The sequence below is a fragment of the Carcharhinus amblyrhynchos genome, chromosome 15, assembly GCF_965287045.1.
Source record: "Carcharhinus amblyrhynchos chromosome 15, sCarAmb.v2.hapA, whole genome shotgun sequence".
NCBI lineage: Eukaryota > Metazoa > Chordata > Chondrichthyes > Carcharhiniformes > Carcharhinidae > Carcharhinus > Carcharhinus amblyrhynchos.
The window spans coordinates 12883395-12902813 of record NC_137338.1 but is presented as its reverse complement, the minus strand read 5'-3'; the positions used below and the strand labels follow the sequence as shown (position 1 = coordinate 12902813).

Here is a 19419-nt window from a genome sequence, read left to right as displayed (position 1 = left end):
GATAGAGGATTGGTTGTCAAATAGGAGGCAGAGAGTGGGGGTCAATGGGTGCTATTCGGATTGGCGGATGGTGACTAGTGGGGTGCCCCAGGGGTCAGTGCTGGGGCCTCAGCTATTTACCATTTATATAGATGATCTGGAGGAGGGAACCGAGTGCAGGGTGTCGAAATTTGCTGATGACACCAAGATTGGGGGAACGGCAAATTGTGCGGAGGGTGTGGAGAGTCTGCAGAAGGATCTAGATAGGCTGGGCGAATGGGCCAGGAAATGGCAAATGGAATTTAATGTTGGCAAGTGTGAGGTGGTCCACTTTGGTAGGAAGAATGGTAGGAAGGACTATTACTTACGTGGCGAAAAACTGCAGCAGGCGACGGTGCAGAGGGACCTCGGGGTCCTTGTGCATGAGTCGCAAAAACCCAGCTTGCAGGTGCAGCAGGTGGTCAGGAAGGCGAATGGGATGCTGGCCTTCATAGCGAGGGGGATTGAATATAAAAGTAGGGAGGTCTTGCTGCAGCTGTATAGGGCATTGGTGAGGCCGCAGCTGGAGTACTGTGTGCAGTTTTGGGCGCCGCACCTGCGCAAGGATATTTTGGCCCTGGAGGGAGTGCAGAGGAGGTTTACTAGGCTGATACCGGAGTTGAGGGGATTGAGCTATGAGGAGAGGCTGAATAAACTAGGCTTGTACTCGTTAGAGTTTAGAAGAATGAGGGGAGATCTCATTGAGACGTATAAGATGATGAATGGGATGGATAGGATAGAGGTGGAGAGACTCTTCCCGCTCAAAAAAGACAGTAGGACTAGGGGGCACAGCCTCAAGATAAAGGGGAGGCGGTTTAGAACGGAGTTGAGGAGGAACTTCTTCACTCAAAGGGTGGTGAATCTCTGGAATTCTCTGCCCGTTGAAGTGGTGGAGGCTGCCTCGCTAAATATTTTTAAGAAGCGGGTTGATGGGTTTTTGATAAGAGAAGGGATTAAGGGTTATGGGGAGAGGGCGGGAAAGTGGAACTGAGCCACGACAGATCAGCCATGATCTTATTGAATGGCGGGGCAGGCTCGAAGGGCTAGATGGCCTACTCCTGCTCCTATTTCTTATGTTCTTATGTTCTTATGATCCACTTCAGATCAGCCATGATCTTATTGAATGGTGGGGTAGACTCGAAGGGCTAGATGGCCTACTCCTGCTCCTATTTCTTATGTCCTTATGTTCTTATACTCATTAGTGGTAGGTTTGTTGTCAGATCATTATTCTCCACATCCACCCCTCAGCTTCGACAACACAGGGAAATCAAAAGCCTGGGGTGGGTATAGTGTGGGGTTCAAAATCCTGCTGACATTAGCAAACGGAGGCATTGGCCGGAATTTTACCAGCATTTTACTGGAGGCTCGCAGAATGGCCGGGGACGGGATCTTATGAGCTTTGGGCAGATGAGGTGGTAAAGTTCCTGCAGCCATCTCCCATTTTCTGCTGCCTGTCATTCAGTGCCGGGTGATTATTTGTCCCTCCCAAATTGATATCCTTGTCATGAATCACGTCTTTGGGTCATGATACTCTTTCTGTTTATTGGCGCAGTTCTGAGATGTTTTATGTCCCCCCATGTCCTCACTCACCCCCGCCCCCGTGACAAGCAAGCGAGACCGGAAAATCCCGTCCAAAGTCGAGGGACATTTCCATTGTCCGTCCGCTGGTCCGCTCCGATTTCGTGGCGGGCGGGGTGGTAGAATTCCGACGCCTGACTTTCCCCCAGCCCCTCAGTAAATCTCCTTGACTCCACAGTAAACATTGATTTAGCATTTCTGATCTGTCTGAGCTACAGGGACTCAGCGTGAAGGAACATCTCTCGCTGGGAAAGCAAAGTGTGCCTTAACTGTTCTGAAGCCTGCGGGGCCTTTCATTAGTTTCAAATAGAAGTCAACTCACTGGGGAGGCTCCTGCTCTGCTTTGATAAGGGATGTTTCTCTCCATCATATTATGTGCAGACAAAGCCTCTTTTATTGACAACGCTCTGATTGCTGGTAAAACAATCCTTCAACCATTAACCAAATGCTATACTATAATTTGAATTAATTGGTGGCTGTGCAGATATCCTTTTTCATATACACTGACATTCTCAGTAACGAGCTAAGGCATGTTTGTATGCATTTTGTGCTCCCCCCGCCATAAGTTGGGGAGACTCTACTGTGTGTAATATTAGTGGATTAATTCCCCACTGCTGTTTTTTCTCGATAGCAGTGTTAATCCAATTGATGTACCCTGGCCAAAACTTATCCTTCAACCAACATCACCAAAACAGATTCGTTGATCTCATTATTATTTATGGGATCTTGCTGCGTGTAAATTGCCTGCTGTGTTTCCGACATGACAACAGTTGGGCTTCAGAGGTACTTCACTAGTTGTAAAGTACTTCACCGCTATCACGACTAAGTTAAGGAGGTGGAGGCAGATCAAAGCTATCTTATTGTTTCTGGTTATTCACTACACCCTGCGATTTTTTTTCCACACCCCAATCAAATTGGTAGTGAAACAATATCGCAATCAATACTCGTGATTTCAACCACGATATTGTTCTGTTTGTCGCTGTAGTTCTGAGATGATTCACATTCGCCCACTTCTCCCCCCCAACTCCTTCCCTTTACCTTATTGCTCCCTCAAATACCCCCCCCCGCCCCCGCTCCTTCCCCATCCCTTGCCTCAGTGAATCTCCACAGTAAACATACTAGTATGTCCTGAGGTGCTGAATGGAGCGATATCAAAGCCAGTTCATTCAAAACCATTTGATTGATAGCCCGATGAAGCTTTTACAGTGGTGGTGGCAACTTCTGTCTGCTAGAGTGGGCACGGGGCAGGATTGGAAAAAGGCCTGAGGCGTGATCAGGCTTTACTCTGGCAGATTTGTTGTGATGTTGATAAAAACTCATCAGCCTTTCCGAATAATGCAGTGAGCAATAGAGAAGAGACAACTTCTCGAGAAAATATCAGGTAAAGAACAAAGAACAAGGAAAAGTACAGCATAGGAACAGCCCTAGCGACCCTCCAAGCCTGTTCCGATCATGATGCCCTAACTAAACTAGAAAAAAACCTTCTGCCCTCACTTGATCCACATCCCTCTATTCCCTCCCTATTCACGTACCCATCCAGATGCCTCTTAAATGTTGCTAATGTGCCTGCTTCCATCACCTCCGCTGGCAGTGCATTCCAGGCACCCACCACTCTCTGCATGAAAAATTTCTCCCACACATCTTCCTTAATCTTTTTCCCTCTCACCTTCAACCTGTGCCCCCTTGTATTTGAAACTTCCACCCTTGGGAAAAGCCTTTGACTATCCATCATATCTGAGCCTCTCAATTTAGTAGACCTCTATCGGGTCTCCCCTCAGCCTCCGTCTTTCCGGTGAAAAAAAATCCTAGTTTATTCAACCTCTCCTCATAACCAACACCCTTGAGAGCAGGAAACATCCTGGTGAACCTTCTCTGCACTCTACCCAAAGCTTCCACATCCTTCAATAATCAAATTCCACAAACTTAGCCAAATGCCAGTTGGGCCATAGGCTGGAGTTTTGTGTATGATGCTGTTCACTACATTGCGAGAAGGACATAATTGTTCTGGAGAAAGTGCAAAGGAGATTTACAAGAATGTTGACAGGGCTGGAGAATTGCAACTATGAGAAAAGATTAGGTAGGCTTGGGTTGTTTCTCTTAGACCGGAGAAAGCTGAGGGGTGACTTCACTGAGATGTACAGAATTATGAGGGTGGACAGGGAGGCAGAAAATATCAGCTTCACCTAGCTAAGGGATCAGTTAACAGGGGGCATAGATTTAAAGTGATTGGTAGAAGGATTAGCAGGGGTATGAGGAAAACGTTTCACCCAGAGGGTGATGGAAGTCTGGAATTCACTGCCTTAGTTGGTGTTTGAGGTTAGAAAACTCAACTCATTTCAACCTCAGCACCTGAAGTGCTGTAACCTGCAAGGCAGTAGATCAGGCGCTGGGAAATGGGACTAAAATAAACAGCTAATTTATTTTCTACCTCTTTCTTTGGTCAGCATAGACACAATGGGCTGGATGGCCTTTATCAATGCCGTACTTTTCCGAGGTTCTATTGATTTGTATTGAGGCCCCGGTGGTGGAATTTGGCTACACAGAGGCCCTTGCCTGTCCTGAACCTATTTAGCAAGGACCACTGTCGCCATGGCAATTCAAAGGCTGCCACTCGATAGGTGGGATTTGTCGCAAAGAACGTGTGACTCCCCATGTTTTGCATTCTTTGACCCAAAGCATGTCTGTTGGGAGGTCTTACTCAGGAGGGTGGTGAGATGGGAGTGCTGAGATTGAAGGCGGACAGTAGGTGGGTTGAACAGGTCGTGATGGGGAGGTAAATGAGTGCAGCATGGATGTTTCCATCAACTTGTGGCTTTTCATCAATGGCATAAAGTTTGCAAGAACAGGAAACCAGGAGCGGGTGTGGAGCAGAGAGTTGCTGCTATGATATGTATTGTTGCACATTATTCAGTCGAGGGTCAGTTGTGTGTGTGTGTGTGTGTGTGTGTGTGTGTGTGTGTGTGTGTGTGTGTGTGTGTGTGTGTGTGTGTGTGTGTGTGTGTGTGTGTGTGTGTGTGTGTTGATAATCTCAAATTACAATAGCATTTTCTGATTCATTTTCTTCCTTCCCTTCTTCCCCCAACACTATTTCTGGAGAGATATGCCAGCATTGTTGTACCATACCTGAAGTGTACAATTGCCTTCACCTATTCACCAATGTTCATTTAGTCCTACTCTCCAATGACAATCAACTTCTCCCAACAACAGTGCACCATTCTAAACCATACACAACACTTCCTTTTCACTTAAGAAATACATTTGATCGTGATTTAAGATCAGGCTCTTGACAGCAGCAAATCTGGGTTTTAAAGGAACTGCTGTATTTGTTTGAAAATGATTTCAGTGTAAGATATCTTATCAAGAATATAACAGCAACATACTGTGAAAAGTGCTTTGTTACTTACTCGCACTCATTCGTTCACACAATCACTCAGTCAGTCAGGCACTCACTCACACACACTCATTCACTCAGTCACTCTCTCACTCAGTCACTCACTCAGCAGTCATTCACTAACTCACTCACTCATTCACTCAGTCACTCACTCACATACACTCACTTGCTCAGTCACTCAGTCACTCACATACACTCATTCACGCAGTCACTCACTCACATACACTCGCTCACTCACTCATTCACTCACTCATTCCAAAACTTCCAGTTGGGGCCTTTGGTGGTTGAAACCTTGGTTGAGTTTGCATTTTGTCATATACAATGACCAATTATAGTGCTTCAAACTTGCCCTTGGCTGGCATCAGTGCAGATTCTGGATCAATCCTGGGACCTCTGTGGGTCTGTAGCTCACTGTTCATTGGTTATCTATCATGTATGGTTCTATTTGCTATTTGCTCATGAACTCATTTAATTATTCTGTATAGTTTTAAAACTGTCTAAAGTTTATTTATTATTTATTAATGACACAAGTAGGCTTACATTAAAATTGCAATGATGTTATTTGTGAAAATCCCCTTGTCAACACACTTTGGTACCTGTTCGCGTACACTGAGGGAGAATTTAGCATGGCCAATTCACCTAACCAGCATGTTTTTCAGACTTTGGGAGGAAATTGGAGCACCCGGAGGAAACCCACGCAGACACGGGGAGAACGTGCAGGCTCCACACAGGCCGTGATCCAAATTGGGAATCGAATCCGAATCTCTGGCGCTGCAAGGCAGCAGTGCTAACCACTGTGCTGCCGTGCTGCCTTCAAGTTATTGTATACACTCTGTCATATAATCTTTGTTATTTACTGTAACAATAGGGTAGATTTTTTTCCTTCTAAAAGTTGGGCAACACCACCCTGTAATGACTGCTAGGAGATAAATATGTGGGGTCCAGGCGATGTGCCTTCAAATGTTCTTGAATATTGCTGAAAAGAGAGACATATTGTTGAAGTTGTTTGTCTCACACTCATCAGGACACACGCAAGGATGCCAAATTTCAAATTATCACAACAATTTGTACTACAGGTCAAAAGGGTACTGATTGGTTGACAAGTTGACTCTGATTGGCTAAGGCCAAGGAAAAAGAGACACAAGAGGTTCCTCAAGCTTCTGGGTAATTCGAAGAAAGATGTAAGGCTTGAACATGTACCTTTTGTTTGTAGGTTCATGTATTAAGATATGGCTTCCACTGAACATAAATGAGCCATGTTACGGGCTTGACTGTGTTTCTTAAAGCCATTATTAGTGTAGCTGTTAGCACACTCAAGATTGTTCAGTTAGTGCTGTCCAATCATGGAATTACATCGGAACTGTCCTGGCTTGAGACAATTCACACCTCTTTAACCTGTGATTATCCCTGTCTCCACATACACTGTCTGTACCTGTAAAAACTTGAATACCTGTAAAGACTCACATTCCAACCATTCTTCACATTTCAATCAATTATCTTGCAATTGTGTCTTTGCCAAATTATGTTGCGTTTGTGAACTAACCTCCACTTACCTGAAGGTGCTCCAAAAGCTCGTGATTCCAAATAAACCTGTTGGAATTTAACCTGGTGTTGTGAGACTTCTTACTGTGGAATTACTTCTGACATCAGATATTTTGTTTTGAGCACTATCAAATGACTGTTTCAAATTTTCTCTTCCTTTTATTGTGGATCTCCTGGTGCAAGTGACACTGTGTGTCGAACTGTGAACAAAGCATGGAGATTTGGAACCCCACCGCTCTGTGCCACCTCTCTAACTGGTTATCAGTCTTGAGGACGGAGCCCAATCCTCCCTCTCTCCTATCCCCAACACTATTTATAGAAAAAGATTCCAGCATTGAGCCATCACACGGCTTCACCTTAACACTTTAGGCAGTAAATTGTTACTTACTTTTGACTGTCAGATACATGGACTTGCTGACATCAGCTCCCACGTCGTTGCTGACTTGGCAGAGGTAATATCCACTGTCCTCCTCCAAAACATGCTTAATTAAGAGGGACCCATTCACCAATAGTTGGATACGGCCATTCAGTGCGATTGGCTGGAACTGTGGAACACCTGCACCTATACAGAGAGTGGCACAGAAGCAGAAGTTAGCCCTCTCACTTGTTACCCTGCTCAACAATCAGAATCACTAAATAAACATTTATTTATTCATCACAAGTAAGACTTACATTCACATTACAATGAAGTTACTGTGAAATTCTCCCAGTCGCCACACTCTGGCACATGTTCGGGTCAATGCACCTAACCAGCACGTCTTTCAGACAGTGGGAGGAAACCGCAGCACCCAGAGGAAACCCATGCAGACATGGGGAGAGCATGCAGACTCCACACAGACAGTGACCCAAGCCAGGAATCAAACCCGGGTTCGCTGTGAGGCAGCAGTGCTAACCACTGTGCCACCATGCCACCCATGAAACATGAATATGAGAGATTCTGCAATCCCCTTCCTTAAATCTCAGCACAAGAGGGCCAAATAATAAGAAATAGAAAATGTTTTAAAGTATACAACATCACTGATTGTGAATATTGAGATCATAACATTTTTTTAAAACTTTTGGATGAAGGAATTAAAGGCTTAACTACAGAAGATGGAGGACTCTGCATGAGAAACTGGTAAGATCCAACCCTGAAGTAAAAACAATTCAAACCAGCTTGGAATTTATTAAATTTAAAAAAGGTCTGGCCATGTTGATGTAATGTGGAGATGCTGGCATTGGACTGGGGTGGGCACAGTAAGAAGTCTCACAACACCAGATTAAAGTCCAACAGGTTTATTTGGTAACACTAGCTTTCAGAGCGCTGCTCCTTCATCAGGAAAGTGGGAGTTCTGTTCACAAACAGGGCATATAAAGACACAAACTCAATTTACAAAATAATGGTTGGAATGCGAGTACTTACAGGTAATCAAGTCTTAAGGGTACAGACAATGTGAGTGGAGAGAAGGTTAAGCACAGGTTAATTGCTAAGCAGAAACTGACAGCTAAGTTCCACACGCATGAGGACGGCCTCAACCGGAATCTTAGGTTCATGTCACACTATCTGTAATACCCGCGACTTGCCTGGGCCTGCAAAATCTCACTAACTGTCCTGGTTGGACAGTTTAACCTGTGCTTAATCTTCCCTCCACTCACATTGTCTGTACCTTTAAGACTTGATTACATGTAAAGACTCGCATTCCAGCCATTATTTTGTAAATTGAGTTTGTGTCTTTATATGCCCTATTTGTGAACAAAACTCCTACTCACCTGATGAAGGAGCAGCGCTCTGAAAGCATGTGGCTTGTGCTACCAAATGAACTTTAGCTGCTGTTGTGAGACTTCTTACCATGTTGACGTAAGAAGTTAACATCTCGAAAGGCAAAATCATAAATAGCAGATTGGCTAACTCAGTTAAAGAACTGGTGACATGGGCCATGATTTTACAGCCTCGCTCATTCCAAAACCATAAAATCCCGCTCGAGGTCAACGGATCTTTCCATGGTCCTCCCCTCGCCCACTCCAATTCCCGTGGTGGGCAGGGCAGTGAAATTTCAGCTATGGTGTCTGTGGCTATTTGGTAAAGAGTAAGTAATGCATGTGGTTTTGCAGAATTAAAGAGAGCTTTGGGGGTAAAAGGTAGTTAATTTGCATCTATACTTGTTTCCTTGCCACAAAGGTGGCTGTGCTTAGTGAGATTCTTTGTCTTTGAGTTTAACTCAGTGAATTGAATTGGGGCATCGCCATCAGGCAAGAAAACAGCTAAGAGACTGTCAGACTATGTAGCTTGAAGCTCCTTGAAAGTTGAGAGACAAAGACAGACCTCCACCTTAAGTATTATCCATGACACAGATTGGAGTTGAAGGCTGGTATTCAGAAAAGACAAAGTTAGAAAGAGGAAAGAAATGACTGGAGGGTTTGTTTAACATTAGCTCAGTAGCAGCAGTGAGTACTATCTACAAGATGCACTACAGCAATTCACTAAAGAACCTTAGGCAACACCTTCCAAACCGATGATATTCTTCCATCCAAAAGGACAAGGGCAGCAGATATTTGGGGACACCACCACTTGTAAGTTCCCCTCCAAGCCACTCACCAACCTGACTTGGAAATATACCACTGCTCCTTCGCAGTCGCTGGGTCAAAATCCTGGAATTCGCTCCCTAACGGCATTGTGGGTCAACCCACAGAACATGGACTGCAGCGATTCAAGAAGTAAAAAGTCTGACAGCACCAGGTTTTAGTCCAACCTATTTATTTGATAATATACTCACTAGCTTTCGAGGGGACTGCCTCTTCGTCAGGTGAATGGAGAGTTCTGGCCTCAGACAGAGCATATAAAGCACAGACAGTTTAGAGATTACTGATTAGAATGCGAATCCTTACACCTAACCTGCTGTTCAGTAATCTCTAAACTGTCTGTGCTTTATATGCTCTGTCTGAGGCCAGAACTCTCCATTCACCTGACGAAGAGGCAGTCCCCTCGAAAGCTTGTGAGTATATTATCAAATAAATAGGTTAGACTAAAACCTGGTGTTGTCAGACTTTTTACTGTGTTTACGCCAGTCCAACGCCGGCACACCCACATCGCGATTCAAGAAGGCAGCTCACCACCACCTTCTCAAGGGCAACTAGAAATGGGCACTAAATGCTGGCCTGTCAGTGACGCCAAGACCACAAATGAATAAAGAAAAAGCTAAAGGGTGAAATTGCAGAATCCCTACAGCGCAGAAGGAAGCTATTCGGCCCATCAAGTCTGCATTGACCACAATCCCATCCAGGCCCTATCCCCGTATTCCTAAATATTTACCCTGCTAATCCCCCTGACACTAAGGGGCAATTTAACATGGCCAATCAACCTAACCCGCACGCCTTTGGACTGTGGGAGGAAACCAGAGCACCTGGAGGAAACCCATGTCGACATGGGGAGAATGTGCAAATTCCACACAGACTGTGACCCAGGCCGGGAATCGAACCTGGGTCCCTGGCACTGTGAGGGAGCCTTGCTAACCATTGTGCCGCCACGCCACCCACTTGCGTCGGTCCAAGGAATTTCTTTTTTGAATTAATTCGGGGGACATTGGCGTCGCCAGTATTTATTGCTGGCCAGCCAGCACTTGAGAAGGTGGTGGCGTGCTGCCTCCTTGAATCGCTGTAGTAATTCTCAATAAAAGGATTGCTGCAGCCGGACTTCTGATAAGAATCAGTCTGGTTGCAGATTGAAAGCAAAGCAGTGGGCCCCTGCAAACCAAGGGTGTTTTCTGATGTTTTAAACCATTGCGCAGAGTCACAAGATGTTCTGTGCTGGACCGGAGGTGGGGGATAGTGGGGGGGGATCCAGAGCTGTGATGTTGGTAAAGAAATTGGAGGTTGGGTTAGCCTAAGCTAATGGAGGGATGGTCATGAACCCTTGTACCTTGGCAAACAGCTGCCGTACACTGAAGAGAATTCAGAGTGAATTCCAGAGAGTGGCGATACACCTCTGGGGTTGGTCCAAGAAAAAAAAATGAATAAACCTTCAAGATTTCATAAAACTCTTGCAGGGGGTAGAACTTTTACTATTTCAAACTCACAAACTCTCATCACCTCGGAGGCAAAGACTTTCCATCTCATTAGTCTGAGCTGAACACAAATCCAGCCCCAAAGCAATGTAATTCAGTAAACCCTCCAATCCCCATCTTTAATACTCTGCTCTCAAATGTGATCCCATAAATTAACATTTTCACTAACAGCATCTGAAGAACCTGGAGAGTTAGCTTTAATTTGAGTTTGAAACGATACCTTTGGAGTATTTCCACACGATGGTCGGGACAGGATAACCCTCTGCAGAACAGTTCAGTATGACGGCTTTCCCATAAATCCCATCCTGGTCAGTGGGCTGCACCACAAATCGGGGAGGAACTGAAAGAAGCACACATCATAAGTAGCGATTAAAATCAGGTCCGAATCTATCAAATGGAAATTGCTGACTTGAGTAACTCTAAATGAAGTTGTATGTGCCTCAGTTGGGTCTCTTTGCTCCAGGATATTTTCTCTGCTGGATCGCACTTCCATGATCGCTGGTTTCCCATAGCTGCTTCATCCAATTGGATACACATTATTTGAAGACTATAAGGCAGAGGGACAGGAGATGGCCATTTGGCCCGGCAAGTTTGCTCTGCCATTCAATGAGATCATGACTGATCTTATGTGATAATCCACAACCCATACCCTCCCTGATTAAAGATTTATCCATTCCTTGAACTTAATGACCCAGCCTCTATAGCCCTTCACAGTAAAGGATTCCACAGATTCATTCCCCTCTGAGAGAAGAAATTCCTCTTTACTTCTGTCTTAAATGGGTGACCCCTTACTCTCAGATTATGCCCTCTGGCCCTAGGCTCTCCCACAAGGGGGAACAATCTCTCAACAGCTACCCTGTCACGACTCCTGAGAATCCAATATGTTTCAATAAGGTCACCTGTCATTCTTCTAAACTCCAATGAGTACAGGCCCAACCTACGCAATCTCTCCTCATAAGAAAATCCTTCCATTCCCAGGATCAACCGAGTGAACCTTCTCTGGACTGTCTCCAATGCCAGTATGTATTTCCTTAGATAAGGGGATCATCTGAAAGGATCGCTGGAAGGGGCTCAAAATCTGGTGAAAACCAAAAATCGCAAATCTCACCGATAAGATTGCGATCACTGATTTTCCCACCTCTCGCTGGTGATGGAATCAGGTTTACGCCCACAATAGGCGCGAATCTGAATTTAATAAATTTCAATACATTTAAATAATTATCATTAAAGACGCACTCACCAAATTATGCCGCCTCACTAAATTTTCATACTTCACCAAATGGCGGGGTTTACCTGAACATAACCCTGTCATGGGGGCGCAAACATCAATATAGCCCCCAGGAGAGAGGGACAAGGCCAGGCAGTGCCAGGGACAGGCCCTGATTTGTGATCGGTGGTCATTGGTTGGGATTTTTGCCAGGGTGCCCCTTGACTTGGCATAGAGACACATTCTTAGCCCAATTATAAGAAGTGACAAAAATGGTCTTTACACGCGGAGGCATCCTCTTGGCAATTTATTCAAACATTTAGTTAAAGAATAGAACAAGTGGGATGGGGGCAGGGTAGCTGTGTTGGAATTCCTGTGTAGGACTGTCTGTGGCTGACGGCTTACCCAGGCAGGCATAGACAGCCTATAGGCATTCCTGGAGTGCTGGTCTTCCAGCCTGCTGCTAGGTCATGTTTCCAGGCACTTCAACTGCCCCATAACTTCCCAATGGAGGATCCCAATCAGCTTGCATTGTCTACCATTAACAAAGATCAGTGTCAGCTCTGAGTTCAACTCTTCCTAAATGGCCAAAACAGGGAAAGGTGTTAGGAAACTGGCAAGCCAGTAGGCCTCAGATGTTTTGAACCCTGTTTGCCTTTGGGCCCAACCTTAATGGGGCCTAGAAATGCAAACCATTTTGTCCAATTCTGGGTACTGCACTTAGGGAGGATAGAGTCATGGGCCAAAATTTTACCAGCTTGCCCACACCAGAATTGGAGTGGGCGAGGCTCGCAGGATGGCATTCTCCTTTGGCCTTGGGTGGGATCTTACAAGCTACGAGCAGGTGAGGCAGTAAAATTCCGACAATAGAGTCATAGAGATACACAGTACGGAAACAGGCCCTTCGGCCCAACACGTACATGCAGACTACGTTTCCTAAACTGAATGAGTCTCATTTGTCTGCCTTTGGCCCATATCCCTCTATACCTTTCCCATCAATGTACTTATCCAAATGTTTTTTAAATATTATAATTGTAAATGCCTCTACCACCACCTCTGGCAGCTCATTCCATATATGCACCACCCTCTGTGTGAACAAGTTGTCCCTCGGGTCCTTTTTGTATCTTTCCCCTCTCACCTTAAACCTATGCCCTCTAGTTTTGGACTCTGTTACCCTGGGGAAAAGACCTTGGCTGTTCATCTTAACTATGTCCCTCACGATTTTATAAACATCTATAAGATCTCCTCTCATCTTCCTACGCTCTTGTGAAGGCTTGAAAGAAGGCACAGAGAAGATTCGCAAGAATGGTTCCAGGGATGAGGGTCTTCAATTATGTGGATAGATTGGAGAAGCTTGAGCTTGGCTCAAGTATCAGTGCTCCATTAATTTAATCTCACCCTTGCACAAGGCTGGAGCAGACCTGTTGGAGATAATCTCATAACCCTGCATGGAACCATAGAATCTAACAGTGCAGAAGAAGGCCATTCGGCCCATCAAGTCTGCACCAACCACAATCCCACTCAGGGCCTATGCCCATTATCCCATATATTTACACTAGTTAGTCCCCCCAACACTAAGGGGCAATTTGGCATGGTCAATCCATCTAACTTACACATCTTTGCAGTTTGACTGCCAACACAATCATCCTGCCACCCAATCAGGATATTAGCACCATTACTGTCATTGATCTCTAGTTAGCGCCTCCTGGAGCGCAATTGAAGTACTGCACATTACCTCTAACTATCAGTTGGCTCTGGTGCTCCACAGCCGCTGCGTCGTTGCTGGCGATACACGTGTAGTTCCCGTTGTGCATCAGCGAGAGGTTGGAAATCCTCAGCGAGCTGGTGAAGTCAATTTTGTCAATGGTAACGCCCAGGCTGGCAGGAATTGGACGACCGTCCTTCTGCCAAGTGATCCTGATGGGCAGGTCACCCGAGATGACCACGCAGGGAATGAACACTCGCTGCCCGATGGAGAATCTCGGGAATTCAAAAGGCTGAATGAAAGGTGGGACTGACAGAGAAAGAAATGAGTTAATGCGTTGTCCAAGCGAAAGTGCTAAAGGATAAGAATTCTGCTTCCTGAAGGCAGCAAGGATTCAACATAACAGCCAACCTGATTACACGGGCAATCCAAAACCCCACAAAGTGCTTAGCAACAGTTACTGACTACAGAGACACGGTTTGCCCCTGAATGTGATACATTCCTAACCATGTCTAGGATACCACCAACAAGACAATCAGCAGATGTCAGGATAAAATGCAGAAACTGACTTAAAATGAAACATGGAGGGAACCTTTCCATGTACCTTTGATGAAGTTGTCATGGTAATACTTTGAGGAAGTATTTGAGCTTTGAGGAAATTTGTGCCCCCTGCATTCTGGACTGTTCTGAACTACCCTCCTTGTGAGGCAGTAGGATGTTTTCATAGAATCATAGAATCCCTGCAGCGCAGACGGAGGCCATTTGGCCCATCAAGTCTGCACCGACAACAATCCCACCCAGGTCCCATCCCCATAACCCAAAGTATTTACCCTGCTAATCCCCCTGACACTAAGGGGCAATTTAGTATGATTAATCAATCTAACCCACACATCTTTGGAGTGTAGGGGAAAACCAGAGCACCAGGAGAAAACCCACGCAGACACGAGGAGAACTTGCAGATCCCACACAGACGGTGACCCGAGGTTGGAACTGAACCGAGTCCCTGACACTGAGAGGCAATAGAGCTTGCCGAGGTGCCACCCCTTGGGTTTTTTTGTAGAATATGATGGGTGAATGGGAACGGTGTAGGTTGGGATATGCAGGTAGAAGGCCAATCAAACAGGAGTGCATTGGCATAGCCAAGATTTGAGGTGATAAAGGTGTCAATGAGGGCTTGAGCAGCAGCAGAGTTGTAGCAAGAGCAGAATCAGGCGTTGCCATGGGGATGGAAATAAGCGGTCTTCATGAGGGCAGAGATATGTGGTCAGAAGCACATTTTCTGGTGAAGAAAAGAATACCATTTGCGAACAGTCTCCGAGTAAATTCCGTTCTGATTTTAAGCTTGTCCACAGAGCCTGACACTCAAACTCTGCAACACTTCCTCAGTGCTGTGCTGAGTCTTTAGTCAATTTATGGATCTAGGCCATGGTTTGATGATTGAATCCATGTTGTTTTGACCCAGAGCCAGAGTACTAACAGTTGTGTCAAACTGGGAGAGGCCAGAAAGATCAGAAATTCAGAGAATTCAGCACTCGCTCGGTGCTACACCCGAGAGTCAGCCCAGATTAGCGGAATGGGGCTTGCATTTTTATCTTCCTGACACAGGTTTAACAGAACTACAGCTAAAGCTGTGCTGACGTTATTGAACAGTTACCTTGCTTTGAGCTTATCCACAATCTCAGCAGCTTCTATTCCAAACAGGATTTAATTATTTTGATTTGCTCCAACATATATTAGACATTTAGCTAGCTCGTTCTAAAAAGAACATCTTTCGTAGGAAGCAGACCACTCCAAAGATAAGCTGCTTCCAGTGAGAAAACTGTACTGTTACTTTATAACTTTGCACCGCTGGTCAGTGCTTATCATCTTTAAATGATTGCGAGAATCACATAATAGATTTATTACTTTGTTGGTCAATATGGGCTAGGTGTGTTTGTGACAGGGGTTGGGGGGGGTGGAATAGGTGTGGGGAGAGTAGAGAAGCATGTAAAGTATGATATGTGACTAGTCAAGGTCCTCCAGTCTATCCCCGACATAAAATAAAATTAATTTATCAATCAGAAGTAGGCCGACATTAACACGGCAATGAAGTTACTGTGAAAATTCATCACATTCCGGTGCCTCTTCAGGTGCACTGAGGGAGAATTTAGGATGGCCAATGTACCTAACCAGCATGTATTTCGGACTGTGGGAGGAAACCGGAGCACCCGGACAAAACTCACTAAAACACGGGAAGAAGGTGCAAAGTCCACACAGTGAGTGACCCAAGCCGGGAATCGAACCCAGGCCCCTGGCTCTGTGAGACAGCAGTGTCGATTGCAAGAATCACATTACTTTGCTGGTAATTATGGGCTAAATGTTTTTGCAGCAGGGGGGGAATAGGTGTGAGGAGAGTAGAGGAGCATGTAAATGTATGATATGTGACTAGCCAGCATCCTGCTGTCCATCCCTGACCTGGCTGCCATTCAGAGTGGGCACTGAAATTGGCAACCTGTTTGGCAGTTACATAACTAGCGCACAACTGAACATGTTGGCAAAGCAGGTGAGATGAATATTACGCTGCCCGTGCCATAATGTGGTTGGCATAGGTGGGCCGTTGAGTGTGGAGGAACGATTTTTAAACTGCTCTGTTGAAAGTGTAGGAAGGACAGGGACCCACATGTCCAGGGGGTGCCTGCGTGCATGGACGGGGGGGAATTTCCTTCCCTACTCCCCCATTGGGAGTGCTGGGGCTGAAATCAGACCAGCTCTCAAGGGCGAATCCTCCCCCTACTGAGGGACAGAAGTCCGAATCCGAGGTTTTTCCCAGGGAAGTGAGCAGTATGCATCCCCCCACCCTCCCAACGCACCCTAAAAACAGATCCAGCCCAATATATTCAAATGACTTTCAATGTCCTTTACCTGTGATAGTCAAAGTGAATGTCTACATGCAAGGGAAAATAGATCCATCAACAAAACACAATACCAGGCATTATTAATTAGGAATCTCATTTGGGGAGGAGACTTTGAGATGAAGTGTTCTAGATTATGAACCAAATTAACAGGAGAGATCAAAGCAACTGCACTCTGCAATGATGGAGTCAAATATTAACACGTTCTTGCTCAAAATGCACACATTGGGGATTAATAAGTGCTGTTGCATATCACTGAAGGAGTCCAAGTTGCAGTAATAACATGTTTGCATGTTTTAGGCTGGAGTCATGGATAGCAGTGGTGGACTCTTTTTCCAATCACATACTGACCAGGGTTCTCTCCTGCTCTAATGACCTGCCATTGATGTGTGTTGAGAAGACTCGTAGGTTGATATCAACGAATGCATAACGAACGCACCTTCCTTGGCCATTAAGTCCTGGGGTTGGACTCAGATCCGTAGCTTCTGGCTCAGAGGACCTCACCCACTGCACTTCAGTGAAAACTATGCAAGATGTAAATAAATTCGAGACACTATTCACTAAGGTCAGATGCCAGTACACAGGGCCAATCGATCAAAATTAAAGAGCTGATTGAACTTTTTGTTTAATTCATTCGTGGGGCATGGGCATCGCTGGCTGGCCAGCATTTATTGTCCATCCCCAGTTGCCAGCAGTTGAGAGACAACCATATTGCTGTGGTTCTGAAGTCACATGTAGGCCAGATCAGATAAGGATGGCAGATTTCTTTCCCTAAAGGACATTAGATGGGTTTTTCCAACAATCAACAATGGGTTTCATGGTCATCAGTAGATCCTTAATTCCAGATATTTTTTATTGAATTCACATTCCACCATCTACTGTGGCAGGATTTGAACCCGGGTCCCCAGAACAAAAGCTGAGTTTCTGGATTAACAATCTAGTGATAATACCACTAGGCCATCACTTCCCCTTGATTGGTCTTTTTCCACTCCTAAACTATCGGAAGTCAGGTTATCCTGCTGAATTATTAAAAATTAGTGAAGTTAAGGTGATTCGTGTTGTTTGCTTCTTTCCAAAATGCAAATTATAGAAAAGAGACTGTCGCACCGACACGCAAAACAGTTAACATCAAAAAACCTGACAAGTGTGAGTAACATGAAGCTTCAAAAATATCCGGCATAAAAAAAGGAAAATGGTGGAAATACTCAAAAAAAAAATGGTGTCAGCAGTCTCATAAGAACATAAGAACATAAGAACATAAGAAATAGGAGCAGGAGTAGGCCATCTAGCCCTTCGAGCCTGCCCCGCCATTCAATAAGATCATGGCTGATCTGTCGTGGCTCAGTTCCACTTTCCCGCCCTCTCCCCATAACCCTTAATCCCTTCTCTTATCAAAAACCCATCAACCCGCTTCTTAAAAATATTTAGCGAGGCAGCCTCCACCACTTCAACGGGCAGAGAATTCCAGAGATTCACCACCCTTTGAGTGAAGAAGTTCCTCCTCAACTCCGTTCTAAACCGTCTCCCCTTTATCTTGAGGCTGTGCCCCCTAGTCCTACTGTCTTTTTTGAGCGGGAAGAGTCTCTCCACCTCTATCCTATCCATCCCATTCATCATCTTATACGTCTCAATGAGATCTCCCCTCATTCTTCTAAACTCTAACGAGTACAAGCCTAGTTTATTCAGCCTCTCCTCATAGCTCAATCCCCTCAACTCCGGTATCAGCCTAGTAAACCTCCTCTGCACTCCCTCCAGGGCCAAAATATCCTTGCGCAGGTGCGGCGCCCAAAACTGCACACAGTACTCCAGCTCTGCACAGTCTCTGCACAGATGCTCTCTAACTTGCCAAGTATTCTTAACATTTTCTGTTTCTATTTCAGGTTTCCAGCTTTTGCTGTGTTTTGCTTTTGTGTGGACTTGTCTGTTCTTCTGACCTGCTGCCTGCCCAGGTCAGGAAAAGTCGGCCATTTTTGTTTTGTGAACAGACAACATAGATCATTGCAGCCCAGCCCAGGCCCTTCGGCCCTCGGTGTTGCGCCGACCTGTGAAACGAAGCCAAAGCCCATCTAACCTACACTATTCCAGTATCATCCATTTGTTTATCCAATGACCCTTTAAACGCGCTTAATGTTGACGAGTCCTCTACTGTTGCAGGGTGGTTGGCCAGAATCTGGAGTGGCTGCGCTGCATTCTGCTCTCTCCCTCAGTTTGCAGAATGAACTGAGTACTCCTGTGGAGTTGTTGAGTTGAGCAGTTAAGAGGATTCCTGGGCTCAGTTCCAAGAAGGATGAAAATTGCAGAACCTACATGTTGCAGGGCTCAAATAAATAAGCCTGTGACAGCCATCGAAGGAAGGGCGGCGGACATTTTGTGGTGACCATCTGGTCCTAACCACCATATGGGGAAAAGATTTACTTTTAATTCGGAAAGAAAAGGTGAAGGGAGCAAGCCCACTTGTGCAGGAAAGCATAAGGATTGAAGGAATGAAATCCAAGCTAAATCCAGAAGGATTGAGTAATTGACAGCAAGAATTCTCATTTAAAAGCCTGATGAACACTGAAGGAAAGAAAGGTTGGCGGAGGTGAGAAATTCTGCAGTTTTCTGTTTCTGCTGAGGATTAAACTGTGCAGAAATTTGTGTTGTTAATTCTTGCTGTCAACAGCATGAGGGGGCAGGGATGAGGAGAAGCATGTAACATAATAGATCCACAACTCAGTAGGCTGAGGAGGGGACAATTCAAAGATGCACTGACCATAAAGAGTACTGTCAGAGAAAGACAGGTTAACTGGCTCGGTTAATCATAAGGATAGATTGATTAGAATTACTGGCATTTAATTGTTCCCAAGACTTTAAATAGGAAGGATGGATAGTTAGAAAGGTGAGACAATTAAATTAAAGGTTTTAAGTGTAGGTAGCTATAGGGGAACAATTTATCACAAGTTAAACCGCATTTTGTTCTTAATTTGCTCCCAGTAGGTTTCCAAAGTTTCTCAATGTTGTCTAAACCAGAACAACAGGGTAACGGGCATTCCATTATGCGTTGGATG

At 45.2% G+C, this 19419-nt stretch overlaps 1 protein-coding gene across 1 annotated transcript in view; it reads right to left on the bottom strand.

Moving 5' to 3' along the window:
• Positions 1 to 19419, bottom strand: part of LOC145353075 (cell adhesion molecule DSCAM) — a 556699-nt gene that overhangs the window by 180491 nt on the left and 356789 nt on the right. The window contains exons 9-11 of the mRNA XM_080203419.1: positions 13512 to 13790; positions 10790 to 10909; positions 6918 to 7091 (exon numbers count right to left, since the gene is read on the bottom strand). Of these exons, the coding sequence (XP_080059545.1) occupies positions 6918 to 7091; positions 10790 to 10909; positions 13512 to 13790 (573 nt within the window). The remainder of the gene's footprint in view (positions 1 to 6917; positions 7092 to 10789; positions 10910 to 13511; positions 13791 to 19419) is intronic.